Source organism: Xenopus laevis, chromosome 5L (assembly GCF_017654675.1).
Source record: "Xenopus laevis strain J_2021 chromosome 5L, Xenopus_laevis_v10.1, whole genome shotgun sequence".
Lineage (NCBI taxonomy): Eukaryota > Metazoa > Chordata > Amphibia > Anura > Pipidae > Xenopus > Xenopus laevis.
This window is the reverse complement of record NC_054379.1, coordinates 16,925,773-16,950,832: the sequence shown is the minus strand read 5'-3', so window position 1 is coordinate 16,950,832 and position 25,060 is coordinate 16,925,773. Positions and strand designations below refer to the sequence as shown.

Genomic DNA, 25,060 nt, shown 5'->3' with positions numbered 1-25,060 from the left:
ACATATCTACACACTGCTATATATATACTATATATATATATATATATGTATATATCTAGGAGGATGGGTACATGAAGGATCAGCACCCAGACAGGAGATTGCACATACTGCCTACCATCAAATACAAGGTACTGTCTTATTATTAAAGGAAAAAGTAAATTATTACAAAAAAAAATGCAGTCCATGGGAAATGGCCTAGACTATATTTCCCTTTCTGGATAATGGAGATGCCATAGCTGTATTCAGTTAGCAGTTATTTGCAGGAAAGAATTCCCTTTGAAGTTATGTATTTAATTACTAAAAGCCCAGAGGTAACACCTGTTTATACCGTATCATTAGTAAAAGTGCTGTAAAGGCCCATCATTTAGCTGTTGTGCAAACTCCAGCCTGGAGGCCTGTACTGATATCTCCCCTCATTACTAAGGAATCTCACTGATCAATGCTAATTAAAGTCAAACCCTGGCAATTATCTTATCAGTGAACCAGTCGTCCCAGCAGGATGTATTTCCACCCCATGTATTAGCCCCAAAGATAAAAGAAGCAAAGTGATGAAAAACGATTACATTCTCCACCAAAACATTTTAAAATTCCTTTTTAATCGTTGTTCTGCAAATTAAATGTTCCAAGCATCTCTCTCACTGGCTGGACAATCTTTATACCGCTTAATAGGAAATAGGAAGCAGAATTAGACTATTGCAACAGAATTCTGTGCAAATGGAAATTATCTGTGACTGTTTAGGCAGTTGCATATATTCTTTTATTTAACTGGGGTCCCTGGAAAGTCAGCGGAAGGTTGAAGGGTGTCATGCAAATTTTGTGGGTGGGGTACACATTTTGTTGTGACCGCTCTCATAGCGTTGTGAAGCCCACCCATCTCCCAGTTGTATCCTGCCTTACCCCTTCTCAATTGTATCTTGCCTGTGAGTTTCTGCCCTGACAGGTATGTAGTCTCCTCCCAACACTCTGACAGGTATGTAGTCTCCTCCACCTGGAACTCCAGGGATTTATAGAGCTCAGCTCCTCATTTCACGGTTTGGGAAGCAGCACTTACACCTACAGCAGAGGCATCATGTCTGGCATTGCTTCTAAAGTGGCCAAAGACAGGGTTCTGGCACAGGGTCTGGGCACAAATGATAAGCCCCTGAAATACCTAAACCAGGATTATGAGCAGCTGAAGGCACAGTGCCTGGAGTCCAACACTCTGTTTGAGGATGAGACCTTCCCTGCAAGCCAAGCCTCAATGGGGGTCAAAGAACTTGGACCGAATTCTGACAAAACCAAAGGGATTGTCTGGCTGAGACCATTGGTAAGAAACAGCTGTATTTTTTTTAATCACAGTGCATTATTTATATTGGGCTTCTGTGAAAAGGCACAACATGGACTTCGGCAATTGGGGGCAAGGGGGCGCACTTGTTCCCTGGAATTTTGCATACCTCACAGCCCACTTTTCTAGATCACTGTTTAAATGTCCTATGTTGCCCTGCTTTTCCTGGTTCTTAAGAAAAAAATCCAAGATGGTTGTGTGTTCCACTGTGGAATGCATGGTAATATTGGATTTTTGAGAGAGAGTGCCAGTGTAAGGGAGGTTTCTGCTTTCAATCTAAGCATTTCTGTAATAATTGTATAAGCATGCCTTTAGTCAATGGAATGCACTTAAAGGATTGCTCATTTGCCATTTCTACACTGACTATACTGGCACATCTGGGGTTAATATGCTGATTATCCATTTCCTGTAGTAAGTATACTGGCATAACTCTGGTTAATATGCAGATTATCCATTCTCCTTTGTAATTATAGGGGCACATCCGGGGTTAAAATGACCATTATATTTGTATTTAGTGATTATACTGGCTCATCTGTGGTTAATATGCTTGTATGCATTTTCTGGAGTAATTATACTGACATGTATGAGGTATGGTCTTGTGCCACATCAAGGCCCCTAAATTGGCGTTAGTCCTACACTCCCTTTTAGCATTCGAAAGTCGCCCAAGCCATGGAGGCTCTTTTCTTTTTTTCCACATGAAGTTACTGTTCTTTTGTTTTGTTAATATTTATTAGTCTCATTGGTCTGTTATTTAACTTCTAACAGCAAATTCATCCCAAGCCAGAATTCATTATCAGTGGCGCAACCCGTTCTGACGTTCGCCAAGGTTCTCTAGGTAAGTGTTTTAGCCCTGAATTCCCTTTATATGCAGTAGGTGGAGAATAGCTGGACTCCTGTAGGGACTTGCAGATTTTAGGCTCATGCCAGGTCCCTGGTGGAGCTCTGGTTATAGCCTTCCTTATGGGCACATTAACCCCTTAGACCATCTGCTCCAGGCAAAGCAATATCTGGGTTTTGATGGAGCTTAAAGGGGTTGTTCACATTTGAGTTAATTTTTAGGGGCAGATTTTTCAAAGGTCGAGGTGAATTTTCGAATGGAAAAAAAAACGAATTTCAAGTTTTTTTTGTGTACTTCGACTAGGGAATAGTTAAAATTCGATTTGAATTTGAAGAAAATGTGAAAATTGGAATATCGAAATTTATCATGTACTGTTTCTTTAAAAATTCAACTTCGACCATTCACCATCACCGAATAGCTGTTTTAGCCTATGGGGGACCTCCTAAAACCTATTTGGAGTCAAATGGTGGACTCTGAAAAATCAAAGGTTTTTTTTTGGGAAAAACTTTGAATCGAATTCAATTGAATGCGCTATTCCTATGATTCAAATACAGACCTATTCGAATGAAATTATTCGACCAAAAAAAAACCTTCGACTTAATTTCGGTTGGTCTTTTTGAATTCTAGGGTCATTATTTTACAACTTTTTTTGTGTGGCTCAACCAATATATAATGCACAATAATAAATTTTCCTGATTTGACCCCCATTTTTTTCTGGCCCCTTGTAAAGTGTAAAATGGGTTTTTATCGTATACGAACGGGGTAGGCGGAGTCGGCAACAAATTTGGACGCGCCGGCATTCAATTTTGGCGCACCGGCTTCCAATTCGGCACTCCACTTTTTTGCACACCAGGCTCGGCGGCCCAATGTGGGAGTGTCCACGGCCCTGCGTTTGGGGATCCCTGCTATACAGGGAACAGAACCTGTGACTGCTGGGGGGCTCAGGATATATAAGGGACCCAGGGTGATATTCAAGCATAAGCAGTTTCAATATATGTTTATGATTAATGTCTTTTTGATTTTCAACAACTGAAGAAAATTGCTAATTTTCTTAGAATTCTATATTAAAGGGAAAGTACGGTATTTTTTTTAATTGCCTTAGGGTTAATACATCATTTAACATAAGGTTTAACTTTGCATTGAAAAAGATACAAAGTTTCTGAAACGTAATTAAAATAAGAGGCTTTTTGGTAGAGAGCTCAGAACATTCTGCAACTGCACTTAGATATTTTTGTAACAATTTAAGATAAGCACAGATACAATTGTAACTATTAATATAAGCTGGTCTCTTGGGAGAACTAAGACTAACAGCTTAAAGGGCAATTTGCTTTCATTAGCAAAACTGTTTTAACACATAAAACATGGCACTAAAACTCCCAGAAACATGTTCACAACCTGCCAAAATTAGAGGATGTGCCCATGAAATGGGTGGGGTCAAACTATTTTCACCGAGCTGCACATGGCGAATCTTTAGGTCTGTCTTTTTATTTTCAGATTTTAGGAAGTATGCCCTAGTTCAGTCACATCTTCATTGTACGACTGATGTTTTGACTTGAGCCTTCTATCAAATAAAGACAGGCCTGGGTGTTCTGTTGCCAAACATTTGTTTAATATCTCCTTTGTATCCTACAGGGGACTGCTGGTTCCTTTCTTCTATTGCATCTCTTACACTGAATGAAGAATATCTGTCCCGAGTTGTTCCGGGGGATCAAAGCTTTCAGACCAACTATGCGGGCATCTTCCATTTCAAGGTGATAATTACAGGATAATATGAATGTTGATATTAGGGGTGTGACAGATGGTAATACAAAACATAAGATTAGGACAGATATACCATGTGCTCTTGAAATGTAGACCTGACTATACCCGTCTGAAATTTAATTTCCTGAGAAAAGAAAAGTCTTGTTGATCTGCTTAGACCTACTCACTAATGTTGTTTTCTAAGCAGAGCAACAGCTCAAGATGTTCCCTTTCTTATCAAACTAATTTTAAGTCAACTTTATCCAGTTGGCTGAACCAGGGCCGCCATCAGGGGGGCACAGGGGGTACAAGTGTATTGGACCCGGGCCTGAAGGGGGGCCCGGCAGTGCTGAACTTTTCTAAAGAGCCGGGCCCCCTTTGACAGTGTCAAGCCATGCCGCCCTTCCGAAGTTCCGAATAGCCGAAATGCAGAAGTGCCCAAGTCCCGAAGCGGCTTACAGACCCGAAGCCACGATAGGAGACAAAGTTGAAGTCTTGAAGCCATGAGTTCAATTCTACTGAACACCAATGTGTGTTTATTTAAATTTTTTTAATCCCCTGGCAGCCAATGTATTATTTTAATACTCTATAGGCCCCTGCCACCAATGTTTTTTAAAAAAAATATTCTCTGGGGTCCCAAATTTTTACTTGTAAGGGAGGCCCTGGCACCAATGTTTTTTATAAAAAAAAACTTTTATGGGGCCCTGGCACCACAGTTTTTTTTTTTTTAACTTATAAGGGGGCCCTGACCATCAATAGCTTTGTATAACTTGTGTGGTCTTTTAACTGTGGTGTGGGCGGGATCTGGGGTGGGGCTTGAAGCTGGGATGGGCGGGCCCAGGGAAAATTTTGTTGTACAGGGCCCGGTGATTTCTAATGGCAGCCTTGGGCTAAATTGAGTGATGGGTGGTGCAGTTTTTATGATATTAGCCTAACAGTTATTAACCCTTATATATAATAGCAATAGTGAAGTGAATTGCCAGGCCAGTAAAATACCAGCCATGTGACTACCCTACCTTCCTCCCTTGAAGGGCTACATTCTTCCTATGGGCAGGAGGTTTTTGAAAAGTTTTACTGAGAATTATGTCCAATAATTGCAAATATTCTAGCGCCTTCTTAACAAAGTCCTGTCTCTCTCAGTTCTGGCAGTACGGCGAGTGGGTGGATGTAGTTGTGGACGACAGACTCCCTACAAAAAAAGGAAAACTGGTATTTGTCAAGTCAGCTGAGGGCAACGAGTTCTGGAGTGCACTATTGGAAAAGGCTTATGCCAAGTAAGTGTCTCACACTATTCACAATGCAGAGGGAAACTTCCTTACAAAGCTGGAAGTAATATTGAAAAGGAATTATATTAATATATATTGTAAATTATGTGTACAGTAAATTTGGAGAAGGCAGTGCAAAAATCAAAACACAACCCAAAGTCAAAACAGGGGTCCTTGTGTAGCAAAATGGGACATAATTGTGACGCTTCTTCCATATTAAACTAGTTCTGTTTTTTCCAAAGGCTGAATGGATCCTATGAAGCTCTGGTAGGAGGTTCTCCAGTAGATGCCCTTGAGGACTTCACTGGTGGCATTGCTGAACTATACTATCTGCAGAAGCCTCCAGCGGATCTGTTCCAGAGAGTCCAGAAAGCTCTGAGAGCGAAATCCCTGCTCACCTGCACCTCTGTAAGGCCTGTTTGGCTCTCCATACACTATATATTCGTTCCTTAGGTTTGACAATTATAATAGAATGCCTGCCTTTGTAGAATCACAGATACAGAAGATCAGAGGATCTCAATGCTGAACTAAAACTCACATTTACAGTTTAAAAGAAATCTTAAGTGCCAGTGATTCTTTAACAGGAACAGATTAAAATACCATAATACGTAATTAGTTTAGTATACTGATATAGGTTCAATATACTGTGTCACAAGTGTGACATCATCATGGAGATACCTCATTAACTCTCATCAGATACAGTAGAGTTATGTGATGTTCCTTCATTAATTTAATCTCCTACAGTGTCGCCCCAATGTAGCAGATGATTAGTGTTATCGTGCCCCCTTGATGTGGCAAAACCCCTACCCCATTCTGTGTCCCATTTTAGGAGCACAGGACATTGGATACACTTTGACCATACTACCTGAATTTATAAGTTAATTGCCATTCAGTGACTTTTATTAAAGAGCGAATTTTTCAAAGACATACTGTGCCCAATAGTACTTGGGACAGTGATATACACTATCACTGTCTCTATCTAATGTAGTGTCGGTGTCTCTATCTAATGTAGTGTCAGTGTCTCTATCTAATGTAGGGTCGGTGTCTCTATCTAATGTAGGGTCGGTGTCTCTATCTAATGTAGGGTCGGTGTCTCTATCTAATGTAGGGTCGGTGTCTCTATCTAATGTAGGGTCGGTGTCTCTATCTAATGTAGGGTCGGTGTCTCTATCTAATGTAGGGTCAGTGTCTCTATCTAATGTAGTGTCAGTGTCTCTATCCAATGTAGGGTCAGTGTCTCTATCTAATGTAGGGTCAGTGTCTCTATCTAATGTAGGGTCAGTGTCTCTATCTAATGTAGGGTCGGTGTCTCTATCTAATGTAGGGTCGGTGTCTCTATCTAATGTAGGGTCGGTGTCTCTATCTAATGGAGTGTCGGTGTCTCTATCTAATGTAGGGTCAGTGTCTCTATCTAATGTAGGGTCAGTGTCTCTATCTAATGTAGGGTCAGTGTCTCTATCTAATGTAGGGTCAGTGTCTCTATCTAATGTAGGGTCGGTGTCTCTATCTAATGTAGGGTCAGTGTCTCTATCTAATGTAGTGTCAGTGTCTCTATCTAATGTAGGGTCAGTGTCTCTATCTAATGTAGGGTCAGTGTCTCTATCTAATGGAGTGTCAATGCCTCTATCTAATGTAGGGTCAGTGTCTCTATCTAATGTAGGGTCAGTGTCTCTATCTAATGTAGGGTCGGTGTCTCTATCTAATGTAGGGTCGGTGTCTCTATCTAATGTAGTGTCGGTGTCTCTATCTAATGGAGGGTCGGTGTCTCTATCTAATGTAGGGTCGGTGTCTCTATCTAATGTAGGGTCAGTGTCTCTATCTAATGTAGGGTCGGTGTCTCTATCTAATGTAGGGTCGGTGTCTCTATCTAATGTAGGGTCGGTGTCTCTATCTAATGGAGGGTCGGTGTCTCTATCTAATGGAGGGTCGGTGTCTCTATCTAATGGAGGGTCGGTGTCTCTATCTAATGTAGGCTCAGTGTCTCTATCTAATGAAGGGTCCGTGTCTCTATCTAATGAAGGGTCCGTGTCTCTATCTAATGTTGGTTCCGTGTCTCTATCTAATGTTGGGACCATGTCTCTATCTAATGTTGGGTCCATGTCTCTATCTAATGCACGACTAGCTTCTATAGTCCTGGGCATGCCTCAATGCTTCTATAGATCCTGACCAAGCAATCAGCCCAAGTCCACGCAGATAAGGAAGGTACCAAACAACTGATCAGACCCAAGGACTGGTTGTCAGAATTGTACACCATTTAATCAAATAATTACATTGATTCCTACAGAAATCCGACAGCACAAAAGTTGAAACAGTTGCAAAGAACAATGTGGTGAAGAATCACGCTTACACAATCATCAGATCAAAAGAGGTAGGAAAGGCAACACATTTGAGGAAATCTTCATCCAAACCTATATTTTTAATAATGAATGAGTGTGCAAATCTTTTGCACAATGAAAGGTTATTTAAACCTATTCAATTTCCCAATATCCATTCATTACACATTCTCACTGGTTATTTGTAAATGGAACTGCTATTGAAGACATTATGCCTTTTATGCCTTTCTGTTTTCTGGTTCTTACTCTTAAAACAAAGAAGAATTCAGTTTTCGAGAATGTATTTCTTGCTATGTCTTGGATGTTTCTTCATATAGCTGTCTTCAGTAGAAGTTAGTTCTTTTATTATACAAGACTGTTTGAGGGTGGATTTCTTCTTTTAATGACATTTAATGGTAGTACAATGTGTGTGATTCACAGGTTATCTACCGAGGCGAAAAAGTCCAGCTGATCCGCCTAAGAAATCCCTGGGGTTACAAGGAATGGAATGGCCCGTGGAGTGATAAGTACGTTTCCTTTCTTTTCCGTTGTATCAAAATTTAAGTTGGGGGACTCACTATTGTATTCTTGGGTTTACCACAGTCTCTGTGGCAGGGACAGAAACTAGAGGTAGGCAGTATAGGCATTTTTTATGGGGGAAATTCTAGCTGATCCCATTGTAAGCAGCAGTCCTGCCCTGCTTTATGGCTGAGATTCTAGCTATCTGTATAACAGAGCATTCTGTCCCAGTGGCTGCACAGATCCTATCTGATCCCTATTGTAAGCAGCAGTCCTGTCCTGCTTTATGGCTGAGATTCTAGCTATCTGTATAACAGAACATTCTGTCCCAGTGGCTGCACAGATCCTATCTGATCCCCATTGTAAGCAGCAATCCTGTCCTGCTTTATGACTGAGATTCTAGCTATCTGTATAACAGAGCATTCTGTCCCAGTGGCTGCACAGATCCTATCTGATCCCCATTGTAAGCAGCAGTCCTGTCCTGCTTTATGGCAGCTGAGATTCTAGCTATCTGTATAACAGAGCATTCTGTCCCAGTGCAGGGTCGGACTGGGGGGCCCGGGGCCCACCGGGACTACTGTCCAGGGCCCCCTGACCCCCCCACCCCCCTACTGTGATGCGCACTGCGCGCCTGTGTGACGGCGCGGCTCGACGCTCCTGCTTGAAAGGCGCCGCTCAGGGATCTGTATGAATGCCGCTGCGCGCATGCGCAGATGGAGCAGCGCGGCGCTTATAGAAATCTTTTTTTTTTTCAAACAAACTTGTCGGGAGAGGGGTCTGGCCCGGCGGGGGCCCATTAAGGGTCGGGGCCCACCGGGTTTTTTCCCGGTTTCCCGCCGGGCCAGTCCGACACTGTCCCAGTGGCTGCACAGATCCTATCTGATCCCTATTGTAAGCAGCAGTCCTGTCCTGCTTTATGGCTGAGATTCTAGCTATCTGTATAATATTTACATTCTGTCCCAGTGGCTGCACAGATCCTGTCTGATCCCCATTGTAAGCAGCAGTCCTGCCTTGCTTTCTGACTGGGATTCCAACTATCCTTCTAACAAATATTTACTTTACTTTTAATGCTATATAACAAATAAGCAGTAATAGTATCTACATTGCAACAACTAAAGACTTCACAGAGTCCAATAGGCCCTTAGTGTAATATATAATTTTCTCTTGTGGCAGTGCATGTGAATGGGATGAAATTGATTCAGAGGTGAAAGCTGCTCTGAATACTCAATGTGACGATGGAGAAGTCTGGTAAGTGACATTTTAGTGTTTATCAGTCCATATTTGTATGTAATCTTCTAAATAGGTGTCAATAATAAATATAATGGCAAGGCAAAAGCTTCATTGGATTAAGAAAACCATATAGAGGCTATTCAGAGGTTTTAACCAGTGTGTCCAAAGTGAGCTCCAAAGAAAATATGGGTCTGGACTGAACATTTATAAGTCCTTCCCTCATAAAAACTCATCAAAAACTGTTTTATAAAATGTAAACAAATCTTGGTACGAGTCTTCCAGTGGCTCCATCACTTGTCTTACTCCACCCCTGGAGATACCTATAGAACCTTATAAACGGTGCCTGTGTGGTTACACTGATGATATCACATTGTGTTTTTGAACCTTTAATTTCTTCTAAATTAAAACCTAGAAGAATGCAGTTGACAAGATTTCGACTTTTCTCTTGCAATCGATACACCAGTGTCCTCCTATAGCTGTAACCAGGTTTGGACTGGGATATAAAATAGGCCCTGGCTTTCTAAGTACATTGAGGCCCAAACAGCCCCCACCAGCCCACTAATTAGTGATTTTCTATGACATCTTACAGCAGCCCCTCTGGCATTTGCCAGAATCCACAGATTGCCAGTCTGGGCCTGCCTGTAACCTAGTTGCACCCACAGGAGGCCCTACACTAGGGTTACCACCTCCAAATTTGAAAGAAAATGCCATAGAGAAGTGGAGGAGAGGCACAGAGCAAAGAAAAATGATAATTATCAAGTAACCAAAAACAGGTTTTTCTTCTGCCAGTTAGAACAATGTAGATTAAAAGGGTTATTCACCCCTTGAATTTTTAATATGTTATAGAATGGCCAGTTCTAAGAAACATTTTTCAATTGGTCTTCATTATTTTATTTTAGAGTTTTTTCAAATATTTTTTTCTTCTTACTCTTTCCAGCTTTCAAATCTAAATCTAATCTTAAAGCAAATGCTCTGAAAGGCTACAAATGTATTGTAATTGCTACTTTTCCCATACTTCTGTTCAGGCCTCTCCTATCCATACCACAGTCTCTTATTCAAACCAATACATGGTTGCTAGCGTAATTTGGACCCTAACAACCAGATTGCTAAAATTGCAGACTGGAGAGCTGCATAATAAAAAGCTAAATAACTCAAAAACCACAAATAATACGAAATGAAAACCAATTGCAAATTGTCTCAGAAGAACCCCTTTAAGATTACATTTTGTCATTAACATAGACATTATCAGAACTTGGGGCAGCAGGAACTACCGGGGGAGCAGGGGGTGCGAGCGGGCCAGGGCACCCCCTCAGGGCCCCCCCGGCAGCCTGTGCGCCATTGAAAATGCGGCCGTATGGAGGGGGCGGGGCCCGGCTGCGCGTCACGCACCAGGGCCCGCCCCCCTCTGGGCAGCAGGGCTTCTTTCCACTTGAACTAATGAACTGGAATGCTTTGAACTTTTTTAAGGCACTGGAAAGATCAGGACTTTTTTGCTTAGGGTAAGTGCACACGCTAAGAGATTTAGCCTGGTGATAAAGCGCCTCTTCTTCGGGCGACTACTCTCCCCGAAAAGCCTTCCCGCTGGCTAGAATCTAAATCGCCGGTGGGATAGCACTCAGATTGCTTTGTTTTCTGAAGTCACCTGAAGTTGCCTCACAAGGAAACTTTGGGCGACTTCGGAAAATGAAGCAGTCCGAGTGCCATCCCACCGGCGAGTTCTATTATAGCCGGCAGGAAGGCTTTTTGGGGAAATTAGTCGCCCAAAGAAGAGGTGATTTGTCGCCGGTCGACTAAATACCCCCGAATCTTAGTGTGTGCCCTTGCCCTAAAGTGGGGCTCAAATTAGACCCTACTATTGATAAGGCCTACGCTGTTTGGACAAACCCCAATAGGGGCTTATGCTAAAATGCCTGACAAGTTCAACTACTGGTTAAGTGTAACAGGCACTTGCATTTGGAAGGTGTGACCATCAGGGGGCAGTGTATCGCAGAACGCAAAACTATAGGGGTGCAATCAAAAAAATACCCACCTTGAGATAATTCTGGCACTTACTGATTTCAGGATGTCATTCTCCGACTTCATTAACGAGTACTACCGACTAGACATCTGTAACCTTAGTCTGGATTGTGTGTGCAGCAAGGAAGAGCGGCGCTGGTGCCTCACCCAGTATTCTGGGAGCTGGAAGAGCGGATGCACAGCAGGCGGATGCAAGAAATATCCAAGTAATTTGTTTCTAGCTTCCATAGAGAACACAATATATGCTGAACATGGTTTGTTTTTAACTCGTTTGTGATTCTGTGCCCATAACCATAGATGGTGCTATTTCCCTTCCAATTTTCCTTTCAATTTTCAGCACTAAAATTAGGGGCCACAGTAAGCACCCACTGGAAAATATTACCACAAGTATTTTTGGTTTCCACAATTTGGCACAATTAACATGTTTGTGGGGATGGTGATTTTTAATCTATTTATTTGTGGTTTATTTACCTGCTAGAACTATTATCACTTTTTATAACTGATACGTTCATTTATTATATTGCAGTCCATTCTATTTTAAGAAGTGAATAATTTATTTATCAGTCTCAGACTCATCAACGTGTCCTTTATCATTTGATAACATAAGCAAAAAAAAAAAAAAAAGATTACAAGGCGTCTCCCACCTTTGTGAGGTACAAACACCTCTGCTCTGTTCCACGCAGACACATTTTGGATCAACCCGCAGTTCTGGATTAAGCTGGAGGAGCCGGATGATGACCAGAATGGGGCAGGCAACGCACAGTGCTGTACAGTTATTGTGGGTCTGATCCAGAAGAACCGCAGGAAGATGAAGCCCATGGGAGAGGAAGAGTTTCCCATTGGCTATTACTTATACCCGGTTAGTAAAAAAAAAAATAGATGTTTTGCTTAATTTTGATGTTCTACACTTGATTACTTAATAGCTCGTCATCATTCCAAGGGAAGCGGTACATAAAAGAACAAAGGAGATATTGTATAAATACATTTATATTTCAGCATATGTATTAGGGGTTCCTCGCCCATTGCTTCTTTTTAAGGGGTTGTTCACTTTTGAGTTAACTTTTAGGGATATGCTGAGAAAATTTGTTATAAGTTTTTATTTATTATTATTTGTGGGGTTTGAGTTATTTAGCTTTTTATGCTGCAGCTCTCCAGTTTGCAATTTTAGCAATTTGGTTGCTAGGGTCCAAAGTACCATAGCAACCATGCATTGATTTGAACAAGATACTGGAATATAATTAGGGGAGAGTCTAAATAGCAATATGAGTAATAAAAAGTCACGAGCAATACATTTGTAGCCTTACAAAACATTTACTTTTTAGATGGGACCAGCGACCCCCATTAGAAAGCTGGAAAGAATCGTAAGGCAAATAATTCAAAAACTATTTTAAATGAATGAAGACCAATTGAAAAGTTGCTTAGAACTGGCCATTCTAAAACATACTAAAAGTTAACGGAATGGTCAACCGCACCTTTAAATTCAGCCCTGTCTTTACCAACTGAGACAAATGCTAAGTACAAAAAGAAGAAAGTCCATGTTCCCATACAGAACAATTGCTGAATTGTTCCAATTAGGTCATTTGGTGCCTGGTGATTGAGCCTCCTAGAAAAAGCAGACCCAGAGGCAGCCCCAGACATCTGTCCGTTTGTGCATGAACTACCTAAGAAAATGTAACAGTTATTCCAATTCAGTATAACATTATTAGTGTTTTTACTATGAGACAAAAAAAAACCCCTCAAATCCAATACATTGGATCAATTTCTTCTTTGTTTTGCAGATCCCTAAAGAGGTAATGGATTTCTACAACTGAATACTCCTGATACTGGGTGCTGTGACGGCAGACGGGTGCTGTTTTTTGCTGACTGCTTTGTTAGGCACCCCCAAGTGAATGTATTTACTTACCTGAAACACCGGGCTGGTGCTCCTATCAGCAGAAAACTGCACCGGTCCGGGGTTATTCCAGCGAGCACCACAAAGTGATCCTCTTCTGGCTTCTTCTATCTTCAAATTTCTGCATGCCCAGTTGAACGAAATAGGCAATTTTATTAAGGTAAAGTCTGGCTTTTCACTCTAATGCGCATGTGCAGCCGCAAGAAGAAGGCGGAAGAGGATCGCTCCGTGGGGTTCGCTGAAATAAACGGTGCAGTTTTCTGCTGATAGGAGCCCCAGCACAGGGTTTCAGGTAAGTAAATACAATCACTTGGGGGTGCCTAAGATTTGGCACCCAAGTGTGAAATGACTTCCTTTCTCCTTTAAGCTTTGGGAGGCCTATGGTCCATTCAGGGTCAATGCCCTTAGAATTGAAGTGGGGTAGAACCAGGCTGTGGGCCAGTTAAAGTGACTGACATCTTGTTCTGGATTCCACTGGCTAATTGCCATTCTTACATTTTTTTATATGCAATAAAAATTGGTTATTTTATTTGTATCACACAGGAGAACAAAAATGTATATTTATATAACAGTTTAGAATAGTTATTCGTAGCCATTTTCTGCTTCTTCTGCTATATATTCTTAAAGGAGACATTTTGTGTAAAAAAAAAAAACAAGAATGCACTCCACTCTTTAAAATATAGAAGGATTTTGCTTAAAAAGCAATGTTTCAGGCTGATTCATTGAATATTTCTGTTCCAATTCCCCATGCCTCCTTTCCCAGGCTGTGCAGGGGAGCTGGTGACACACTGCACTATAGGAACCAATCAGCAGTTAGGATGACATGGGACACAGCCAGGGGCGCTCCACCAATGAGGCGAGTTGAACAGCTCGGCTCAGGCGGCAGTGCCAGGTAGGTGTCCAGGGGCGGCAAAAACCCGCTCCTGGTACCTATAAGAGCCGAATTTCCGGTTTTGAAACCGGAAATTTGGCTTTACTAGAGCGATAGAGCGCAATTGCGCTCTCCGCACTTGTGTTCCTGTCTCCCCTCCCGATAGGTAAGCTGACGAGGGGGGGCGGCATTTGAGGAGCCGCCTCAGGCTTCTTCATCAGAATCGGCGCTGGACACACTCTCTCCTCATTTGAAACCTGGACAGCGACCAAAGCAGATATACAGGGAGCTCCAAGAAAGGGGCCATTTTAAAATATAATAATAATTTTTAGCCCAAAGGGAACGCAGCACCATATATTATTCATTATTGCCTACAATATATGAGGCGGAGATAATTTATCATATATGTCTCGTTGAACCAGCTACAAGCAGCAGCTACTAATCCCCCCTTTTGTGCAACAGGTACTAACATTTTTTAGAGCTATGGATCACATTGTAGAACATACTAGATGCAACTTTCACATTAGTTCCAGGGCAGCCATGATGTCCCTCTGGGGAAAGATTTTTTCTCGAAAACAAAATATGTGGCTTGGACAGACGTCTACAGAAAACACCGTGAGACCTCCTGCCGCCACAAGCTGCCCATAGGAGAGTACATCATTCTCCCACACACCTACTATCCCTGCCAGGATGCCGATTTCTGCCTTCGCGTATTCTCCAAAAAGAAGGTTGGGGCTCTGTAAGTATTTAGAACAACTTTTTCGAGTTTTTTGATGGTATTTTTGAGTCAAAAATCGATTTTTCAAGTTAAAACAAACTTTTTATTTTAAAATCCGACGCTGGAAATAGGTTGAATCCGAAAATAAACCATCTTAAACCTGTCAAGGTCATGTAGACGTCAATGGCAGAGGTCCCTTAACCATCTGAAGATGTTAATCGCCTTCATGATGCTCGAGTTTTTTTCAGCGGGTTTCCCTGGAAAACTCAACTCAATTCTTTGTTAACCCCCACTTCACTGATTTTTAGTTTTTTACATTCGAATTTTTTCTTAAATCCAAAACCATTTGAGTTCAATGGTCTAAAAAAGCTCACAAAGCTCTAAAATGTGACCTTTGATAAATAACCTTCTTAATTTAAATACGAATAACTGCTTTTTCTAAAGTTCTAGGAAACAAATGGAGGTTATATTGCTCAATTCCATGCTAAATGTCTAGCTGTTTAATGCTTCATGTTATGTTCTGTAATCCTGTGCTACATGTTCCATTGGTTAATTCATCCTGTCTGTTCCATTCTGTAAAATTAAATATTCTATTTATTTTTCTGTTAGGGAATGTGGGGATGTCGCAGTTGCAGATCTATATCAGGTAAAGACCATGCAAGGCTGCATCTAGTGCATAATGGGGCTCATTTTTGCTGAACTACACATCCCATCGTCCGTTTAAGGCAGTTTGCCATATGTTACATAGTTTTTATATTATAGTATAGAATCTATAATCATATATATCACTGGGGCATGAGGTTTTCCAGATAAGTGAGATTTCTGTAATTTGGATCCCCATACATTAAATCTGCTCAAAATCATTTAAACATTAATAAACACAATAGGATTATTGTTGCCACCGATATGGATTCATGCAGTTTAGTTTAGGCTCATATAAAAGATGCTGTTTTATTCTTACAGAGACAAGGAAATCACTTTTAAAAACGATTATTGTTTAAAATTATGTATTCAATGGGAAATAGCCTTACCATAATTAGAAGCTTTGGATACCGGATAAGGGATCCCATACCTTTATAACCTGAAAGAGGATGGTTAATGGAGTATGTGAGATATTTATATTTGATTTAATGTGCAATATATCTGTACTGTTTTTTTATAGCTGGATCCATCCAACGTACAAGTAGAGTCAGAGATTGAAGACATTCTTAATGAGCTTGAGCAAAAGGTACAAAACTGCATCAATTGTCATATTATTTCAAAGTAATAGTCACTGGCCTCAAAGAGAGTATTTTTGGCCAGTACACTGGGTAGGATGACAACAAAAATGCCCAAATGTACCCACTTTGCTTGCTGTGGGGCTTCAGTTCCCTCTCCTTGTGGCCTCTTTAGTTGAATTCACTAGAAATCATGTAGTTTGCTATTTTTTATTTTAAGGTGGTAAATTTCTCTGTTCCGAATTGGTTATGAGCTAAGGGGGCCCAGCCTGAAGGTCAGTTAGGGGGAGATTTGGGGTGAGTGTTTATTTGTGCTCTGGGTACCCCTGGAACTATAGCAGGGTGACTGTTACCCCAATGTTTCTATATATCTGTAACCTTGTTATGAGCTAAGGGGGCCCAGCCTGAAGGTCAGTTAGGGGGAGATTTGGGGTGAGTGCTTATTTGTGTCCTGGGTACCCCTGGAACTATAACAGGGTGACTGTTACCCCAATGTTTCTATATATCTGTAACCTTGTTATGAGCTAAGGGGGCCCAGCCTGAAGGCCAGTTAGGGGGAGATTTTGGGTGAGTGCTTATTTGTGCCCTGGGTACCCCTGGAACTATAGCAGGGTGAGTGTTACCCCAATATTTCTATATATCTGTAACCTTGTTATGAGCTAAGGGCCTTAAGGCCAGTTACAGTGAAATTTGGGATGAGTGCTTATATGTGCCCTTGGCACCCCTGGAACTATAATAGGATGACTGTTACCCCAATGTTTCTATATATCTGTAACCTTGTTATGAGCTAAGAGGGCCCTCCTGGAAGGCCAGTTAGGGTGAGATTTGGGGTGAGTGCTTATTTGTGCCCTGGGTACCCCTGGAACTATAGCAGGGTAACTGTTACCCCAATGTTTCTATATATCTGTAACATTGTTATGAGCTAAGGGGGCCCAGCCTAAAGGCCAGTTAGGGGGAGATTTGGGGTGAGTGTTTATCTGTGCCCTGGGTACCCCTGGAACTATAGCAGGGTAACTGTAATGCTTCTGAAGTCAAAAAGTCAAGAGTCAAGAAAGTGCTACTGGCCATAAGCAATATTTTCTGTAGCCCTATAATTCGACTTGTATGTTGGTGTCATTGCTTGTCTCATGCACATAAACACATATTGGTGAAAGCTTATTGGCTGTTATGTTATTACTCTCTCATACTTTCACATATCCATGTCTGTTTTATGAGCCTGAGTAGTGCATGGATGGCAATATGTTTCTAAAACCCATAAAATCTCAAAGCTACTGCTTTATAATCTGTTTTTTTCTCAGCTGGTACCTGTTTGGCGCTGTTATAAATATTTTATTTGAGCAGCAGATGGAGACCTTCAAGTTTCAGGTTCCCTGGTGTATTGAATTTGTCAGAAGTGGTAGAATGGCTTATAGTGTTTCTATCCTATATGCCAGGGGGTACTGTGTACTGGCATTTATCTGACTAGCAATTGCAGGAATAATTGAAATAAGTGCAGAGCTACAGAATGTTATTGTATCACAGTCTCTGCACTGAGTATTATTATTGGTTTGTCCCTTCAGAAAATGGAAATGAGCGCCGAGGACCTTAGGATCAATCTCAGCAGGATCTTATCAAAGAGTAAGTCTCACAATATGAAGGTCTCACAATATAAGCCCCTATAGTCTTAACCCTTTTCCTGCCTTTGTGTTTGGGAATAATGCTTTGCAAGGCTATACATTTAAATCCAGAAAAGTCAGATCTACTTTGTCGGCTATAAATCTCCATAGCAGCAGCATAGAATCTTCATTACTTCCAGGAAAAGGGTTACATGTATTACATACAACCATTAATGCTAATATGCACCTTTTTATTTGTACAGAAAAGGACATTAAATCAGATGGGTTCAGCCTGACGACATGCAAAGAGATGATCAACCTGTTTGATGTATCCTTCCAACATCCCTTTGCTCAGAATAAGATTCAACTCATTTTCAAGATTAAAATTCATTCTCGAGCCTTGTTTGCGGCCGTACGGAGGGGGAGGGGCCCGGCTGCGCATCACGCACCAGGGCCCGCCCCCCTCTAGTGACTCTACTGTACCTAGACCTTGTTATTCCAAGCACTCCAACCTTGTATACCTAGCACCTAGACCTTTAGAGCTTGTTATTCCTAGCACTCCAACCTTTTATAATTAGTACCTAGCCCTTGTTATTCCTAGCACTCCAACATTTTATACCTAGCACCTAGACCTAGTCAACAATATTAAACCTAGCACTGCAACACATTGTTATTCCTAACACATCAGCCTTTTATACCTAGCACCTAGACCTTATTTGTAGCATTTCAACCTTTTATACCTAGCACCTAGACCTTGTTATTCCTAGCGCTCCAACCTTTTATAATTAGCACCTAGACCTTGTTATTCCTAGCACTAAAACCTTTTATACCTAGCACCCAGAACTTGTTATTCCTAGCATGCCAACCTTTTTATTCCCTGCACCCGAACCATTTTCAATCCCTGCACCCCAACCCTTTTTAATCCCTGCACCTCAACCCTTTTTAATCCCTGCACCCCAACCCTTTTTAATCCCTGCACCTCAACCCTTTTTAATCCCTGCACCCCAACCCTTTTTAATCCCTGCACCTCAACCCTTTTTAATCCCTGCACCCCAACCCTTTTTAATCCCTGCACCTCAACCCTTTTTAATCCCTGCACCTCAACCCTTTTTAATCCCTGCTCCTAACCTTGTTAATCCCAGCACCCTGGCCTTGCTACACCTAGTACTCCAGCCTCACTACACCTAGTGCTCCAATCTCAAATCCAGGTTCTTTAAACAGTGTGCCAAAGGGAAATGCAATGGTTTTTGTCTGAGTGCCCCCCAGGCTTTTTCCATATAAAAAACTGTTTAGCTAGCCTTTGATTTGTATATGAACATATAGTGAAGGCAACGTACAACAATATCTAATTAGGGCTCAGAATTTATAATTAATTCTAAGTTAGACCCTTAACTAACTCCTTCCCAGACTGACCTGACTGGGAAGCTGAACTGCAAGGAGTTCAGACCACTATGGATAAAGTTAGATACATACATGGTAAGAAATTATGTTTTGGACCTATTTAAAGACAAAGATGTTAAAAGTAATATATAGCAGAATTAATTACTAAAATAATTTGCAGATTTTTATTATGAATTTCTTGTCATTTGAATTAACATTATTAATTCTGCCACTTGCAGTTTGGTATTTATCAGACCAATATAAACCTATGGTAATGTCTACTGTATGTCTAACAGATGAGTAGTAGAATTGTTTTGCATTTTAACAAAAAAGTTATTTTACTCATTGTTTTTTTTTTTTATTTGCTACTAAGGGAGACAGATGATTAAGTCTCTCAATTACCAGTTCATGTTTTTTGTCTTGATTAGAAAATATTCAAATCGGTGGACAATGACAGATCCGACAGCATCGAGGCCCACGAAATGCGAAATGCGTTGCAACAAGCAGGTGTTGTCTCATAACTTTCATTTATTCATTTCATAAATTTGCAGTGAGCCGAAAGGATGTTCTTGTACTTTATTGGGCTTCAAGATAGCAAATAGGAAAGCACATTGACAGGCTGCCAAAGAAACTGGATCCGTGGGCCAATACTGTTTAAAAAATTGGGCTTCAAGATGAAGCGCTTGTGAAAAGATATTCTCTGTGGATGTAGAATTCACAGTTACTGAAGTGCACCGTGATGTAAAAATAGGAACAACAGATCCTGCACCTGCAGGGAGGCCTTGTAATGCCCCGGAAAGCACTGTTTGAGGGCACAAATGGCTGATGTTTATTTTACTGAATCTTTCAATGCTCAGATCTATATCTCTTTTCCTGATGAGCAATAAAACTGAGCAGGAAAGTGACAGGAGCTGCTCCTGGCTTAGATAAATTAAGCTCTTGCCTTCCTGCACCGCCATCATCCAGTAGGAGGCACTCGGGTTAAATAATAATTAAGATATACTGTTAATGTGCTTAGACTATTGCTATTAATGCATCATTAAATACACGTCTTTTCACCTTGAAAATTCCCTGTGGATATAACCTTTGTTTATTAGGGTTTAATCTGAACAACAAGATCCAAGAAGCCATTGTGCAGCGGTACATTTCTAATGAATTATCTATCAACTTTGACAACTTTATTGCGTGCCTGATTCGCCTGGAGAACTTGTTCAGTAAGTGCATTTGATCAAGTCTGTATGAGAAATAGATCCACATTTATTATGGGGGGCAAACAACAAACCACAAAGAAAGGCTTAGTCCTCCATGTTTTACCCACAATGCCCACTCCATGCTAGCATCCAGTGGCGTAACTAGATATTACTGGGCCCCACAGCAAATTATTTTTCAGGCCCCCAAAATGTTTAGAGGTTGACTTGTTTCTCCAACAAGGTCTGCAGGGTCTGCTTCCTCTATAGTTACGCCCCTGCTAGCATCGTAAATGATCCAAATCATCATGGGCAGGACAGATCACCTGTTTTTAGCCTGGGTATCATTTTGTTAAACCTACATTAGCTTTGCCCAAAGAGCAATTACAGTTTACTGATGCCTTGTGGATGTTTAGGAGATCACTGGTTCAGAGGAACTGTTCTTTACACTCTAATGAGCTTCCCTAGGGTCCCTTCCAAAATCCTTGTATAAACTTTACAGTCAACTTTGCAAATCGGCTGTCGCATAAAGGAAGGTGTTTTTCATTTATACCTCGGTTCATGTCTGATGATAAAAATAAACAAAATCTAATTTTTGTGTTGACGCGTAGTTCTCACCTCCAGGGAAGTTTGTAAATCAATAAAAGAAGAGTCATCAGCCCTTGTTTATATGTAGGTTTTCCTTGGGAAAAAACATTGTTTTTGTTTTGTAACTTAGTTTGTATCTGACATTGAGATTAATGAACAAGAAAGCCTTAAAAACAGGTAATGACTGGTGCAAAGACTGTTCTTAAAGGAACAGTAACACCAAAAAATGTAAGTGTTTTAAAGTAATGAAAATATCATGTACGGTTGCCCTGCACTGGTAAAACTGGTGTGTTTGCTTCAGAAACACTACTATAGTTCATATAAACAAGCTGCTGTGGAGCAATCGCGGAAATTGAAAAACGGCTATATGGTACTATATAACTAATGGATAACAGATAACACCATTAGACAGACAGAGCTTATCTGTTATCTGCTGTGTAACTTGAGCTTTTTCTCCTTTGAATGGCTGCCCCCATTGCTACACAGCAGCTTATTTATATAAACAATAGTAGTGTTTCTTAAGCAAACACAGCAGTTTTACTAGTGCAGGTCAACACTGCATTATATTTTCATTACTTTAAAACACTTATTTTTTGACGTTACTGTTCCTTTAATTAGTGACCTGACGTTAGCATGTCAGGGTTCAAGCACGCGGGGCAGATTCGTGGAGATTTAGTCGCCTGGCGACTAATCGCCTCTTCTGCGGGGCGACAATCTCCCCAAACTGCCTTCCCCCTGCCTGCTATAATGACAAAATGGCAGCTCTAATGCACTCGCGGCACTTCGATTTCCAAAGTCGCCCGAAGTTTCCTCGTGAGGCAACTTAGGCGACTTCGGAAATCAAAGCACCGCGAGTGCATTGGTGCTGGCATTTTGTCATTATAGCAGGTGGCAGGCAGGGGGAAGGCAGTTTGGGGAGATTGTCACCCCGCAAAAGAGCCGATTAGTCGCCAACTGGGTGATGTTTGTGCCACCAGGCAAAGTTTACCAAACCCTGTGTCCTTGGCATGGAGTATACTCAGTGCTTTACACTAAGGCTTGCACAAGCTCTTACTTGATAGATTCAGTTTCAGTGCAGCTGTATCCAACTTGAAAAAAACCAAAATGGTGGCTGCGGTCCTATTAAGAGGGGTAAGAGCTCACCTTCAAAAGAGAAATGTTTCTATGAGGAAGGTACCCTACCATATATCTTGTATCCATCAGAAATCTTAAACTATTCTTTATTAATGATAATTTACTTAACTCTGAATGCAAAAACCTGAAAAATTTGTGTTTTTTTAGTATAAAATCCGAATTTTTCGAGGGAAAAAAAACCACAAATTTATTGGAATTTATTAAACCCCGACAATGGAAAAGTCTGAATAAGAAAATCCGGCATCTAGAGAGTTGCATAGAAGTCAATGGGAGAAGTCCCAATGGTTTTTTGATGTGCGCTGGGTTTCGTACAATACGCCGAAGTTTTCGGGCAAAAAACATAAGAATTCAGATTTTTTTGGTGAAAAGTCTGAAAAAAATCACAAAAATCAGATTTTTTTTTCCCCCCGCAAATCAAATTTTAGGGAAAATGTGATAATAAATAACTGTAAAAAAAACCCGAGTGCATTTGATTGGAGTTTGCAGCAGAAAGTGTTGAGATAAAATCGGACTTTGATAAATAACCCCCTAACTGTATGTAAACAATGGGGATTCCTTACTAACAAATATAATTCCTCAATTCATTTTTTGTGCTCTAACTAAATGATTCTAATTTTTATATAGTTGCATTAAAATCAGTAATAAGCGATGACTATGATGGGGTTTAACACTGTTATTGCATACTGGCAATTCTCCATATATCAGATTTAATAACGATATGTGTATTTCCCTCCAGAAATATTTGAAGTGCTGAAAACAACTGAGAGCGGAGTCATGAGTCTGTCCTTATCAGAGGTACAGTAAATATTTATTGTCTCCAAAATAACTGTGGAATGTCCCCCAAAACAACTGTTATTTATTTAACTTATTTTAACCCACAGGTGTTTACCTATAATTAAAGAAAAGTTTGTGCTTTTTTTTATAGCCAATTCTCTTATTTACAAAATAATTTTAATAACAGTCTGGGGCAGGTGGTTACGGAAAGTGGGTCTCAAAAGTCTTCTGTTCCAGTGTCCAGTAGTGATGGGCGAATTTGCCCCGTTTTGCTTCACCGCGAAATTCACAAATTTCCCGTAAAATTCACAAATTTCCCGCAAAATTCAGGAAAGGGGCTAAAAATTAGTGAAACGTGAATTTTGAGGGCGTCTGAATTTTCACCGGCATCTGAATTATCGCCAGCATCAAAACAAATCCGGGCCTGATCATAACCGTTAGTTTGCACCCCCAGGAACATTTTTCATCGTTGTGTTGCTCCCCAACTCTTGCTCATGAATGTTGCTCATGATTTAAAAAGTTGGGGACCCCTGGGCTAGAAGTATAAGCGTGACCCATGCATTCTTTTTCTTTCTACAGTGGCTTTGTACCGCCATGATGTGATGTTGGTCGGCATGCGTCTGTCAGACAGCCCGGAAGTTGTTCTTTGTAATCACATTTAATGAACATGGGTTGTTTTGATATGAAATGGTAAAAATGTAATAAAAAGTATCTAAATAAATTGTATTTGAATAAGAAGGCCTTCTCCTTGACTCTTATTGTAGCAATATAGTAGCAGAATTGGCAGCCAGGAATCGCCCGTATTTATAATCCCAGCTAGGGCTACTGACACAGCGGGGCAGATGTATCAAAGGTCGAGGTGAATTTTCAAATGAAATAAATTCGAATTTCGAGCTATTTTTCGTGTACTTTAGTCCAAATTCGATTCGAATTTGTAAAAAATTTGAAAATTCTAAATTTATCATGTACTGTTTCTTTAAAAATTCGACTTTGACCATTCGCTATCTAAAACCTGCCGAATTGCTGTTTTAGCCTATGGGGGACCTCCTAGAACCTATTTGGAGTAAATTGGTGGACTTTGAAAAATCAAAGTTTTTTTTTTTTCGATCGAATGCGCTTCCTTCGATTCAAACTATTCTAATTCGGCCGAATACGGACCTATTTGATCGAAAACAGACCTTTTCGACCAAAAAAACCTTCGACTTAATTTCGGTTGGTCTTTTGAATTCGAATTTCGAAGTTTTTTTCAATTCAAAATTCGACCCTTGATAAATCTGCCCCAGTATGTTAAATAATAATACATTGCAAAGCCCAGCAGCACAGAGGATAAGCAGGGCACTAGCGCAAAGTGAATAAAAAAAAAAGTGGTCCTTGCTCATTGTAAACGATGGCTCATATCTGTCAGCCCTACAGCCCTATTAAAGGGGTTGTTCTCCTTTGAGATAACTTTTAGTATGTTATAGAATCTCCTGTTCCTAGCAACTTTACAACTGGTCTAAGTTATTTATATATTTTGAGTTATTTGCCTTTTTATTCTTTTCAGCTTTCAAATGGGGGTCGCTGACCCCAACTAAAAAACAACTGCTCTGTAAAGCTACAAATGTATTGTTATTGCCACTTTTATTACTCATCTTTAGGCCTCTCCTATTCATATTCCAGTCACTTATTCAAATCAATGCATGGTTGCTAGGGTAATTTGGACCCTTGCTAAAATTGCAAACTGGAGAGCTGCTGAATAAAAAATGAAATGACTCAAAAACCATATTTATTAATTAATATTAAAAAATGAATACCAATAGCATATTGCCTCAGAATATCAACCACTCTCTACATCATACCAAAATGTTATTTAAAGGTGAACAACTTTTACTATGTTTAGAGAATGTCCTATTCTTAGCTACTTTTCAAGTGGTCTTCGTCTTTTATTTTTTATAATTTTTTAATTGAATTAGAATTTGTCTTCCTCTTCTACCTCTTTCCACCTGTCAGATGGTCACTGACCCAACAGCCAAACAACTATTGTTCTGTGAGGCTACAATTGTGTTGCTATTGTTACTTCTCTTATTACTGATCTTATAGCTCATATTTCTATGCAGGCTCTCTCCTATTCATTTTCCAGTCTCTCGTGTAAACCTCTGCCTGGTTGCCAGGGTAAACTGGACCCTAGCCACTTATAGCTGCTGCAATTCTTCACTGAGAGCTGCTGAACAAGATATGAAATAATTAAAAATCCACAAACAATTAAAAAAATAAAACCAAGTGCAAATAGCCTTAGAATATGAATGTCTACATCATACTAATAGGGATGTAGCGAACGTCGGAAAAAATGTTCGCGAACATGTTCGCGAACTTCCGGACAAAAATGCGAACGGTTCGCGAACGTCGCGAACCCCATAGACTTCAATGGGAAGGCGAATTTTAAAAGCTAGAAAAGACATTTTTGGCCAGAAAAATGATTTTA

The 25,060-nt window shown here is 40.5% G+C and overlaps 1 protein-coding gene across 2 annotated transcripts; it reads left to right on the top strand.

Annotated features, from left to right (window-relative positions):
• capn8.3.L (calpain 8 gene 3 L homeolog) lies at positions 1 to 23,337 on the top strand. 2 transcript variants are annotated; one of them, NM_001085983.1, is given in 21 exon segments: positions 964 to 1,306; positions 2,090 to 2,159; positions 3,795 to 3,913; positions 5,043 to 5,176; positions 5,410 to 5,575; positions 7,452 to 7,535; positions 7,921 to 8,006; positions 9,172 to 9,246; positions 11,290 to 11,450; positions 11,928 to 12,103; positions 13,023 to 13,034; positions 14,534 to 14,745; positions 15,334 to 15,370; positions 15,887 to 15,952; positions 17,501 to 17,558; positions 17,800 to 17,864; positions 18,944 to 19,012; positions 19,345 to 19,423; positions 20,014 to 20,130; positions 22,562 to 22,620; positions 23,179 to 23,337. In NM_001085983.1, coding segments are annotated over 21 exon segments (2,106 nt in total). In that variant the 5' UTR covers positions 964 to 1,069; the 3' UTR covers positions 23,203 to 23,337.
• The last annotated feature ends 1,723 nt before the right edge of the window (positions 23,338 to 25,060 follow it).

Coding starts and splice junctions, on each gene's coding strand:
- capn8.3.L (XM_018261623.2), top strand. CDS start 1,070: ATGTCTGGCATTGCTTCTAAAGTGGCCAAAGACAGGGTTCTGGCACAG. Junction 1,307..2,089: donor TTGTCTGGCTGAGACCATTG/GTAAGAAACAGC, acceptor AACTTCTAACAG/CAAATTCATCCCAAGCCAGA. Junction 9,247..11,289: donor TGTGACGATGGAGAAGTCTG/GTAAGTGACATT, acceptor TACTGATTTCAG/GATGTCATTCTCCGACTTCA.